The following is a 12546-nucleotide window of genomic DNA, read 5'->3' as shown; positions in this document are numbered from 1 at the left end:
AACTACAAGCATCTATTGATAGATCATACTTAAATTCAAATTCTCAGCATATTTAACCTTCCAAATCCATTCCTTTAAGTTCTCATTGCATTTTCATTCTCATAATCATCATATTTCATCATACTTTAATCATCATTAACACATACATTCATTACATAGCTTCAAATTCTCAATCTTGTTCTATGTCTCATAGCACATCATTCAAACTTAGCATAATTGCTCTCATGTCATATTCATTCATTTAAGTACCAAACACATGTGCTATATCATTTTGGTGTCAAACGTATGCATACATCATTTCGGGCCTTTACATACCCATACATTTCATAGTCATTTCTTCATGGACATAGGCATTCTCATAAGTATAAACATTAAAATTTAACTTAGCTCATCAAAATAGCTTAACATACATTCATCATTAAAATCGGGAGTGTTACAATAGGTTGAGTATTTGAAGACAATAAATCGACTTTATTAAAGAAAACAATAGCTTCTTCAAATGCTTATTTAAAAAATGTTTCAGATATGCTCAACATTAACCCTTTGAGGAAGCTATATTGGAAACAAAAATTAGAACACATTACAAGAAAACCGTTAGTTATGTTAAGTTAAAAAAAAAAAAAAAGGGAAAATGAATGTTCAAAAAGATTTAGGCACAACAATTTACAAGAACACTCAAATTAATAAAAAAAATAACAATATTTTCTCCAACCAAAATAATTGACTACCATTCCCATAATAATAAAATTAAACACAAAAAGAAAAAAAGAAACTATATCCTTTTTATCGATTTGTCTTGCTTCTAGCTCAAAAGTCAACCCAGACTCATACCACCAACCAACTTCTATGAGTAATTGCAAATGCAAAGAAAAAAAAATACAATCTTTATCCAAATGATTGGTAAAACAGTGCTTGATTGATAAAAATTTTGATTATGATAAAATATTTATTCTCAATCACAAAGCATGCATTTGGTAACTTGTGTTTTTGCCTACAATGAGTCTGCAAATTTTTATCATAATTTCCATCACATTCACAATGTAAACTATGTATTTCAATCTAACAATTTTAGACAAAATTCGTTAATAAGATTTATAATAAGTGGGTTTGAGTTTTGTATAATCATGTTTGTGTTCAAAATTATCTCAACTTATGAGACAAAATATTCATGTTTTATCCAAGTTAATACGTCTAACTCATATATGACACATTTATACACGTTTAACTAATCATATTAATATGTTAATCCACATTACTCAAAATGTCTAACTAATTTAAATTTGTTTATTGTAATTATTAACATTTAAACTACGTAAATAATCTACTATTTATGTTTCTAAATAAGTTAATCATATTCAAAAGTGTTCGATTCATGTAATAAATATGTAGTATTACATCAAGAACTCAATTATTTATTTGTGTCATATCAATCAATTTATATGTTATAGCTTCGTCTTTACACAACATAATAACGACAGGCTAATATGGATTACCAGCCTTACATGCACCCCTTTAATCAATTGTGCTTATGCAGGAGCTAAAAAATTCTACTGTTACAGGACTCCTTCCTCCTGCCTTCTTTCACCCATTTTATCTTTTAAGCTTCGTTTCATCTATATGATGTCTTAAAAGGAAAAAATGTCGAGACATCACTAAATTATGTACAGCAAATACAACAGCCACATAGGTAAAATGTGGGATGATGCTTTAGCTATGACTATTACATCCATGGCCTAGAGAAAGTTCCTCTGAAAGGTTCCGGATGAAAATCTGGAAGTCAGACCCTTGGCCATGTTATCAGTATCAAGCTTTACATTCTGCCTTCCGGCAACAAGGTCCTTCTCTCGATCCCAAGGCTTCCATGGATGTTTACCCTCCCACTCCGCTTTCTCTGCCTGTTGCTTGGATTTCTTCTTTGGACACTTTGCGGTCTCTTCTTGATGCTTTTGTACCAATGATTTCGATCGCTTTTCTTTATTATATATATCCACCAAATCTGCGTCTGAATTGGTTCTCTTCTTATCATCTTCATTAGAAGCAAGTGCAGCAGCCTCATTGTAGGCTTCCAAATAACTGCAATTTAGCGATTAGAATCATAAATAAACACATGAACATTACCATACAATAGTTAGCATCTAAAGCATTCAAGAACATTGAAAAAGGAGATTCTCACTGCATCTTTGCTTTTTGGGCTCTCTCCATAGGAGTATCAATCCAACCACTCGTGTCACCACGTCCTTCTTTAGAACTCTTGCTAAATCTTGTTGATTGCATTGTCACACCAGGCTGACAAGAATAAAAGGCATTACAACAATTAGGGTAATTTCAGTTTAAATGCAAATATGATTCCCGTCTATGTTTAATGCACTTAATCTTTGAGCTTTTAAAAGGAGGATATCCTTCTGAGACAGAAGGGCTAGCTAGCTATTCATGAAACTTTATGAGTTCCTATTAAAATCCAAATATAATTTGGAGGTGATGCAAGATTATTCTAAACATAATCAGGAATACACAATAACAAAATCAAAATTTTCTGAGTTCCGATACAACATGGGATACGCATGATTGTAGGATTGTCGTTCCTGAATGACGATGGAAACTGAGTAGGATGTTTGTGCAACTAACGACAAGGCATCAAGTAGAGAACTGCAGATTAAAATGTCTTACTTTCCTTTCAGGAGGTAGTGTTGTCATCCATTCATCCCTTTTTGGTGGCACTTTAACGTCCACTTCTGCCAGGAGCTCATCATCACCCTCCATTGATATACCTGCCAAGATAACAACTTTCTTGGTTCTAGATCAAACACATTTTATTTTTTTTTTTGAAAAGTGATCAAACACATTTTTTAGCATGTCAAGAAATGTTGACACAAAGATGAAAACGAACAATAAACAATTGGAGAATATATAGTCAGAGATTCTCTTGCACAAGGACCTGAAACAAAGACTGGAGCTGCAATTTCCTGTAGAGCGTGAATGGTGCGCATAGGCGTTCTAATTATGTGTGTACTTATATACGGGTCATTTAAATTACTAAGCACCATAAGATGAGTCATAAGACTGTTGGTGCAAATATATGCATGTATATACACAAGTGAGAGAGATAAAGGCCATGCACCTCACAAAGATAAGTAACCAAGCTTGTTGGCTGCTCAAACAAGACAAGTCACCAAATCACAATTGACAAGTCAAGGGACCATCAAATCAAACATGGGAAGCCTCAAGATCCAAAGATATTTAATCTACTTGTCTAGATTATATATAAAACTAAAAACTTTCTAAAAGGTTTTACTTGACAAGAATGCCTCATAAAACTCTAGTTTCCATATCTTTCAAAAAAATAAAAAAAAAAACTCTAGTTTCCATAAGGTGACTCATTTAACTAAAAGGTCTTAGACACCCCTGAGCAAATTGATAAATAATTGAATAATTTGTATTTTTTTGAGACAACATAATATAGAACATAGAGAGAGAAAGAGGAGAGTTGTTGCATGTCTATAATTATGAGCAACATCTAACCTTGCAATCTTCTCCATTGTGCAGCTTCACGCATTGCTCGCAACTCAGCCTATAGGAGAAAAGGGGTTTATGTAACAAGTTGGCTACTAATTAAGTTTATTAAACAATGCATGTACAAAGCAGTTGGTAAATAGTAAATACCTTAAACTCCTCCTGCTCCTCCTTCAGTTTAATTTTTTCATCCATAGCTTTTCGCTACAAAACAAGTGGAGAGGTTTGATGTTATAATACAGGAATATCAAAATAGAGGACAACGTACAATCACCATAGATTCAGAATGCAGCAAAAATTACCTATTGATGAGTGCACATGAACTCACTGATGGAAAAAAAAACATTTTAAGATGCATGATTACCCAACTAAAAAACAGGACTACTAATATTTTGCAACGATATTAATAATACTTCTTTGAACACCACCTCAGAAGCTTCAAGGAAACAATATCGTCAATATGGTGAGGAAGAGAAGATATCCCACTGCATCTCTACAATGAGGCTGTGCAACCCATTCTGATGGTAAACTTGACCAAATATGCCACTCTTCCATCTTCCCTTCCCTTCGCCATTTTTATCCAAAAATCTGACTTATAGCAATGTGTTCCTTGGACTCCGAAGTAAAAGTCAGGTTAACACATGCATCTAAGGAACTCATCATCAAACTCATTCAAGAGAGGGATAAGATCCACATCTCGAAAAAGATACTGAACTTATAAATGTATAGAAAGAATGGGTTCTGAATATGCCACCAAGCTATCTATTACCATTTGCCCGATACATTATATTTATCCTACAAGAAACATGTAGAAAAAAGCCGACCAGAACTGGGCTGAGATTCCAAGAAGCTATATAATTTGAAACACAACCTAACAAAAACCAAAAGAAAAATTTTTTAAGAAAAGGGTAGTTACTCATCAAGATGACCGAGGAGCAATTCTCACTGTCTCTGCAGCTTTGTCACCTATTCACAGGTTCTCACTCTTCTGTCTCCCCTAGTTCTCCTGTTCTTAAAACTCCTACTTCATATTATATTCTCTCTTTACTTACCCTTCTACTCAGATTTCTCAAACATTTTCTTACGCCCCCCCCCCCCCCCTGCTTCTCTCTTCTTATCTATGTTTTCATCTCATCGTCATCAGTAGTGGATGATGTGTAGCAAGGTGGAATAAGTAGCATTCAAAATCTCCAAGTCATGTCCAACACTTATCCACCCTCACACATCATGGTTTATGTCATTTCAGCACAGGTGCACTTCCAAGTGCAACAACCACACCCCCCCCCCCCCCCCCCCCCCCCCCCTACCCCTCCCACCTCACCCCAGCTCCTTCGTATTGTTGGTGCAAATTTAGGACAAATTTCCCAGCTAATAGGCTTTTCTCCTCATGCAACTGTTTGATGACACTGACTCATTAAGCCAAATAAGGTCTATAAGAGCATTACCAAAATTAAAAAGGAAAAATAAAAGGGGCATCCATGAGAACAATGAAATGAGACCATTAAAGGACAAGGTGTGCAAAGAACAGAAAAAGACATTGCTAAAAATAATAAATAAAACCCATATTATTGTACAAAATATAACAGAGATGCCAATAGTCAACAAGTTAATAACGAAACTCATTCTAATATTAATTTGAATAATTAGGGTAATGCTTCCTAATTCTACGGTTGTGCTACTAGACAAAATTAGATTATTTATTTCAATCTGAGAGAAAAATAAGTACTCTATTTTCTTCATCCTCTCATGTTTGCAAACTGTAGTTGACTAGAGTCTTCCGACAAAAAAGAGGTAATGGTTCACTCCAAAACCTTCTAAAAGTTCCAGGGTGCCACAGAAACCAAAATGCCTCAAGAAAATCCCATCCAGCCATTTAAAGTTAGATGAGAAAGTCATATGCACCATCTGAGGTCATATCTCCTGTGATTATCGCACTACTAAGACTAAAGAAAAGTTTAATTGTACTGACTATTACCACCAGATGGGCTAGCATGTGCTTACATAGAGCATTGGTTCACATAATGATATGACACAGGCAATGAAGAACCATTAAGACCCAAAACTAATAAGGCATCTTTAAATTTAGATATCAAGATGGCTGTATTTAAGATATATAAATCAAACCCCCACCTTATCTGGATCTTGTAACTCCTTGAAAGCTTTATTGAGAATAATAAATGCTTGGTGTGCCTGAGGATGAGTACATTTGTCTGGATGCACCAAAAGAGACAGTTTCCAGTACCTACAGAACATAAAACAGCTTATGAGCAACACAGATCAACACAAGTTCACAACCATATCAAGATAAATAGCAGAATGCTGGTCGTAACATTTTAATTTGTCAACATATATAAGTAATACTACATGCTCTTCAATTAACTTCAGTTTCAAGTAAGAAGACAATGGCTCAGGAGACAAAATAAGGCAAACCACCTCAAAAATGAGTACACAACATGAAAAGCAAATAATTTCTAGCTTCTTCATTAAAGCTAATCTAGGACATACATTTTGGCTCAGCACCTATCAGCAGCCTCAAGGGAAATTTCTTCCGTTACCACCGACTTTCCAAGTTAGAAGTAATTAGTATAAGTGATCCAAACTAAAACACTTTTCCATAAAAACAAGTACACAATGTTAAAGGATAACCCATAGCCTTCTAAAAGCTCCCAAGGATATTATACTCATGACAGTTTCATCACAGGTTCAGCTTTTAAAGTTTTTGGTATCTCTCTAACTGGTATCTCCTCCCTGGACTTCATTGGAGAAGTTGATCTTGTGTATGAACTGAGTACAAATTGCAAGGCAAAAGAACAAAGCTATCTTAGAAAGACTATTTACTTTATCCTAATCTCCTATGTTGGACACCTAGAATTTTATGGGTATCACACTGAGTTTCTCAAAACTAATGGAAGAACTTGTCAGAAACATGACTTACCTACATCAGACACATACTCAGCTCAACATGAATCTTGAGTCCATGGAACATTGCAATCAGTGAATTGATCTAAGGTGGGAAAAAAGCTAATTACAGTTAAATAATGGATTTTAAATTTTGACATAGAGACTGGTTAACTATTTCACCTAATTCCAACAAATCGCTAGCAGTGATCCTTGAACACTTTCTCTTAAAATAAGACCAGCTCATTGCACAACCCAGGCAGCTCAAACAGTAGCCACAAAATCCCCTGTTTCACACTACTTTTTCTTGGCAAACAATATGCTAATAAGTCTCCTTTTGGTTTGGTTCCTCATTTACTTTTAATATATTCAATTTATTCAAGGAAAGTCGAGGTTCCATCCTGGTACAAAAATCCCTTGCTTCCTTTGTATCACTGCATGGGTTCCACCCTCCCACATGAAACTGAATAATTCATGTTAAATTATTTAAAATGAAACTGTTCGACTAACTACATCAAATATAAATACATGTTAATTGACAAGCATTCAGTTCTGACACAAATCTTATATGCATTATAATGAACTGTCATGTGCACACCCAGTTAGCTAATTTGTAGTTTAGATTATTTAGACTAGGGTACAAAATTGAACGTTTATCATTTAGGAAAAGTGCTAAGCAATGAAAGCCAAAGAAAAAATTCTGGAACTAATATTAAATACTGCATTTCATATAGATAAACAAGAAATATATATCATCCTTAATAAAAATATAGAAAAAAATAAACTCATTAAGAAAAAGCCTTACTTTTTCTTTATATTATCAGCAGACATATTTCGGTTTGCTCCGATAACATCGTATGGACAATCAGCCTCAACTCCCATAATTCTAGTGACCTGCTCAGGAAAAAAAATGAAGAGCTATTAAGTAATCATACACAAGTAATTGTTTATACATACAATTGTAATGCATCATGCCAAAGAATTGCTTATCAGACAAGTTCATAGACTACTGAATATATATTCCTAGGGGTCCTAGGAGACCTTCAACTACAACCCAACCTTAGACCAACAAATTTTTGTTGACCTCAATTTTCTCAAGCTCTGTTAATGAAGAGGTACTACAGAACCACAAGATGTTGAGTGAATATTTAGGCGAATCCAAGAGAATAAGAAGAAACTATGATTAGAACATATGACAACAAAAATGTAGTATTTTCTTTCCTACTTTTCTAATGATTTCAAAAAAGTTCAAGGCCCTAGCAAAACAAGATATATGATACCAAACACCAGAAATAGACTTATAATGAGATATAATCAAGAGGTGCACGATATAGGATGCTTGTTGAGATTAGGAAGAAAATATCAAAAGTTACAGGTGGCAGACCATGAATTAAGGCAGCAGAAAAGAACTTCTGCATAATGACCCCCACCCCCAACGCGCCCCCCCCCCCCCCCCCCCCCCCGCCCCCTCCGAAAAAAAAAAAAGAGAACGAGATGAACCAATTTTTGAAATTGATTTCATTTTGTTGGCAATGTTCTTCTATAATGAATCAGAATCTACTCAATTCAACAGACACAAGCCAACCTTTATACCTCCTTTTTCTACAACGCATAAAAAATTGACAAAATGCCCTTCAAGAATTTAGGATCAGTTTCGGTATAACCTAGATGATTAACACAAACAAAGCTAAGAGAGCAAGTTAAAAGGATGGGAAAAGAACCACAAGGCAATATATCTGCAAGAGGTTCCTAAAAGACCACATGAGAGGAAAATTTCACATTCCAAGTGAAAGGCTTAAGGATGCAATCGATATATCTCTACCAATCATAGATATAGCTAAATCTGAATAAGATACGTAAGTAGTAAAATTTTTGAAACCTCTTCAAAACGCTCTGCTTCATTTGCAGATTCAGCCTCAGCAACCAGAGCAGGTGGTGGAGGTCCGATAAATAGTTCATTATCTTCCTCCAACTCAGCTTCTCTGAATTAATTTGTGAAAAGAACACCAAAGCAAAGCCATAAAAACCAGTATTAACATTTTGATACAAAATATGGATATATGAAATAAATTGGCTAAAGGCTTATTTTAGGATATAACATTTATCAAATTTTCATGTCAGGATTCAACATATTATTTCAATCAAATTAGGATGTGATCTTTTTGATTTTATCTATTTAAGGAAAATTGATGACAGAAGTTAGTAAAGAACCATTTATAGAATTACGGAATTCAAATATATATTTGTTAAAGATTACCATTACGTAGTAACTCTCAGTCATATTAACTATATTTGCTGACTTTTGTCATCGATTTTCCTTAAATGGATAAAGCTCAAAAGATTACATCCCGGAATAAAAAATTTGACAAATGTTAAATCCTAAAATGAGCATTTAGCCAAATATGTTTGAAAAATTTGCAAACCAAAGTCTTCAATAGAACCAAAACAAGTAAAATTCAAATTTGTCAGAAACAATGTCACCAATAAATATGTGAGCAAAAAACTTTTGCTGTTTATAATACCTGAGCTCAGCTTGGGCTTCTGTTAATTTGGCTGCTGCAGCAAGTAGCTCGGCTGAGGGCATTTCAGGGCCAATCACCCTGCAACAAAATAAAAGCATTATGAGGTTAGATATTGACACCAGTAATCTCGTGCATCTGTGAAAAGCATTACAAATCCAGCTTAAAAATTGAAATGAGAATTCTGCTAATGTGTTTAACAACATTAAAGAATAATCTCAAGGTTAATCAATATACAGATCACCAAGGTATAACAACAACATCATAAATATGTCAAGAAAATCTGATATTATAGTCATCATTAGATGCTAGACTAATCAAGACCATAAAAAGGTTAAAATAAATATTTCTTAGTCTTTTATATTTCCTTACAATAGAAGGCTTTCGTTTACATGTGTTTTCTATACAATTAAGTATCAGGGATATCTTATAATTATGCAGGAAACTACAAAGTTTAACTCCAACAGCCTTGACTACTCTGGGCATTTTTTTTTAACAAAATGTTTTCTTGTTAGCTAGGTAAAATATATAATATACCAACCAGAATCACACCCATACCTAAAAGTTCAGACCACGACCTCAAGGTGGTAACACATAAATGCTTTTAGTCTAAAGGTGACACATCAATTGCTGGATATTTTTCTCTTCACTCTTTTCAGAATATCCCAATTATATTTCTACTATGTTTAATTGCAATTTTGAAATAGAAAAAGGAAAAGATAAGGCATCCCTGTGTATTAATCAAATCAAGGCAATTCTCGTTGCATGTTTTCTCCCTTCTTTTCTTTTCAATTAGTCCACTGTCACATATTTATAATTAAGGTCATTTTCTATTAACCATGGTCATCTCATTTTATCCCTAAAACATACAACAATTTGAACTTGAAACTCCAACTTGGAAGGCTCATATTTGAGTTTTAGGAATGTGGTGTGGAGTTTGTTTGATGAAAGATGGCTCTCTTGTATTTTGTAGCCCAAGACCCAGTAGGTCACAATACGAAACAAAAAGAAAAAACTCATTCTGTTTTCGACAGATTGGTCAAGTTTATAGCTTCTAATAGAAATAGAAAAATAAAACCATAGAGAAAAAAATTTTAATAATCACCTTCTTTTAGGAGTAGCAGAATCATCTCTATCTAAATTATTTTCATCCATTACTTGGCTACATTCAGCATGCTCAGGAATTGAGGGTGCATCCTTCGCTGAAACAGAACTTTTGGGCTGTTGCTCTTCAGGTTCTGTATGAGTCTGAATCAAGTGACCCACAACATCCAAGGTAGGGCGAGCATTTGAAGATAGTAAAAAGACTCTATCACCATTTTCCTTTAAGTTTAAAGAAAGGAATAGCTTCTTCAAATGCGTATTCAATGACCTTTCAGATATGCCCTTTATGTCAACTGCTTGCCCATCATCAATCATTTGAAGAAGCTAGGTTGAAAACGAATATCAAGCAAGGAAAAGAAAAACGTAAAACGTAAGTTCTCTACATTGATGGTGAGATAAAAACAAGAAAAAAAGGAATGTAAAAGAATTGGGCATAAAAATTAACAAGAAAGCTCAAATTAATAATAACAATAATAAAAAAACAATAATCTTCACTTCAACCAAAACAATTGACTATCAATCCCATCAGAATAAGATCAAGCACAAAAAAGGAAAAAGAAACTATATCCTTTTACTAATGTGTCTTACTTCTAGCCCAAAAGTCAACTCACACCCATACCAACAACCAACTACTATGAATAATTGCAAGTGCAAAGAATAAAAAGAAAATCTAAATGATACATAAAACAAAGCATGTTTGCTGGCATATCTATTTGTTTAGACTACACCATTTATTTCACAAATTCTAAGTAGTTCACAATGGAGCAACAAAATGATAATCAAACAAAATCAGCAATTACCTGTTTCAAATCATTGCCAACATTAGGAAACTCCTTCAACATCTCTTCAACAACTACTTGTGGCTCAATCCTCCCTCTATCACCCTCAGAATCAGACCCAGACCCACAATCAGGACCCAACTGAGATTCAGAATCAGACCGATGATCCCTTTTCTTCTTCTTTCTATCCTCTCTCCTCAGTTTCCTCCTTTTTCTCTCCCTTTCTTTCTCTTTCCTCTTTCTTTTCTCTCTTTTTCTCTCTTTCTCTCTCCTTGAACTCCCATCCTTCCTACGCCAGTCTTTCCGGTGCCCGTGACACCTCTCTGGAGATGATTCAGAGTAGTCTGAGGTTGATGGAGATGAAGAGGAACTGGGTGTCTCATCTATATGTTTCTTCTTGTTTTTACTCCCCATATTTTGGGAGCTATAGAGCTGCAAAGAAACCCCAATATTCATATACAAAACCCAAGTTGTTAAAGTGATGAAACAATGTAACCCAAGAAAAAGATTACATTAAGAATTGGAAAGCTTGGATTATTTTCAGCTGGCAGAATCAGAGACTTTCTAAAACATTATGCCTTTTTTAAAATAACAATAATATTGTTACTTCTTCTAGTGCAAACTCAACATTGATACTACAACACAATTTAAAAAGAAACTAAATATAAGTTGTTATAAAAATGTTAGTGGTGCTGAAACAATTGGTTGAAGATCGCTAAGCATTATTGTATTACATGCAACACAATGAAGTATGGTGCGTAATATGAGGATGACGATGCTGTGTAAACAGGTAATTATGCAAACAATTCCCAGCATGCATCAGCTGATAATTATACAAACAATTCCCAACATCTTGATGCCACAATATTGACCTCTTAATTGTCTAGAAAACACCAGAAGGGGAGCCTAGAAGATTACCTAAAGGATTGACCCTAACGACTCTATCTAAAAAAAAAAAAAAACCTTAAGCAAAATATATCTTCTCCTGCCTATCCTTTCCAAAACCCTAAACAAAAGTTGAACAGAAAACAAAAAAGGGTAAATTAACAACCTTAAGCATATAATATTCCTCAATATATTCATCAGAAAACCATAGAAAAATTTGAAATAGTTTAGCTAATTGAAAAGATAAAGTATATTGTTATGGATGAAAAAGAGAGAGAGAAAGAGAGAGAAAGAAGATCTAAACCTTCAAAACAATAATGGAACCTCCAATGTCAGGGTCTAATCCAGGACTTTCGCAATTTCCACCATGGGTTTAGGGAACTGAGAAGATGGGCAGTGGTTCATGCTCCACGTTCGGCAAATAGTCTGGTGGATCGGCTAAGCAATCAGGGAACAGGTAATGATACGACGCCGTTTCGCAAGAAGGAAAGGACAGAAACAGATAGAACGAGAAGGCAAAAAGAACAGCGCTAAACAGCGCCTTATCACTAAGAACGAGAGAGAGAGACCCGCCAGGTGCCAGATCCGACCCGGAGTTTTACCTTTACAAGCCAGCCTGAGGTCCAGCTCGTAGTGGACTCTACCCAAAGCAGCCCCATGCATGAGGTACATGGGCTGTGGCCTTCCCATTTTTTGTTTTTTTGTTTAATTGTGTTTTGCATTTATTTTTTTTTCTAATTATTATTTATTAAGCTCATTTTTTAGATATATATATATATATTTATATAGTAACAATAAAGTTAATGAAAATAAAAATTTTTATTTTTATTTTAAAAATTATATAAAATAAC

General features: G+C 34.4%; 1 protein-coding gene across 1 annotated transcript; it reads right to left on the bottom strand.

The window, feature by feature from the left end:
- Positions 1 to 1391: 1391 nt before the first annotated feature.
- Positions 1392 to 12223, bottom strand: LOC18592947 (DNAJ heat shock N-terminal domain-containing protein). Its single transcript, XM_007019918.3, has 12 exons — positions 12000 to 12223; positions 10832 to 11242; positions 10033 to 10355; positions 8931 to 9008; positions 8288 to 8390; positions 7214 to 7302; positions 5641 to 5752; positions 3661 to 3714; positions 3520 to 3568; positions 2668 to 2768; positions 2174 to 2286; positions 1392 to 2073 (listed from the first exon to the last, which is right to left on the bottom strand). Exons 2-12 carry the CDS (start codon positions 11222 to 11224, stop codon positions 1734 to 1736), a joined length of 1755 nt encoding a protein of 584 aa, XP_007019980.3. The 5' UTR covers positions 11225 to 11242; positions 12000 to 12223; the 3' UTR covers positions 1392 to 1733.
- Positions 12224 to 12546: the final 323 nt, after the last annotated feature.

Source organism: Theobroma cacao, chromosome 8 (genome assembly GCF_053813885.1).
Source record: "Theobroma cacao isolate CCN51 chromosome 8, ASM5381388v1, whole genome shotgun sequence".
Taxonomy (NCBI): Eukaryota; Viridiplantae; Streptophyta; class Magnoliopsida; order Malvales; family Malvaceae; genus Theobroma; species Theobroma cacao.
This window is presented reverse-complemented; position numbering and strand designations above follow the sequence as displayed.

Bases quoted from the DNA above. Each gene is read 5' to 3' on its own strand.
- LOC18592947 (XM_007019918.3), bottom strand. From the start codon at position 11,224: ATGGGGAGTAAAAACAAGAAGAAACATATAGATGAGACACCCAGTTCC. The intron at 2,769-3,519 runs GTTAGATGTTGC...TTATCTTGGCAG, and splicing joins ACAATGGAGAAGATTGCAAG to GTATATCAATGGAGGGTGAT. The intron at 2,074-2,173 runs GTGAGAATCTCC...GCTAAATTGCAG, and splicing joins GCCCAAAAAGCAAAGATGCA to TTATTTGGAAGCCTACAATG.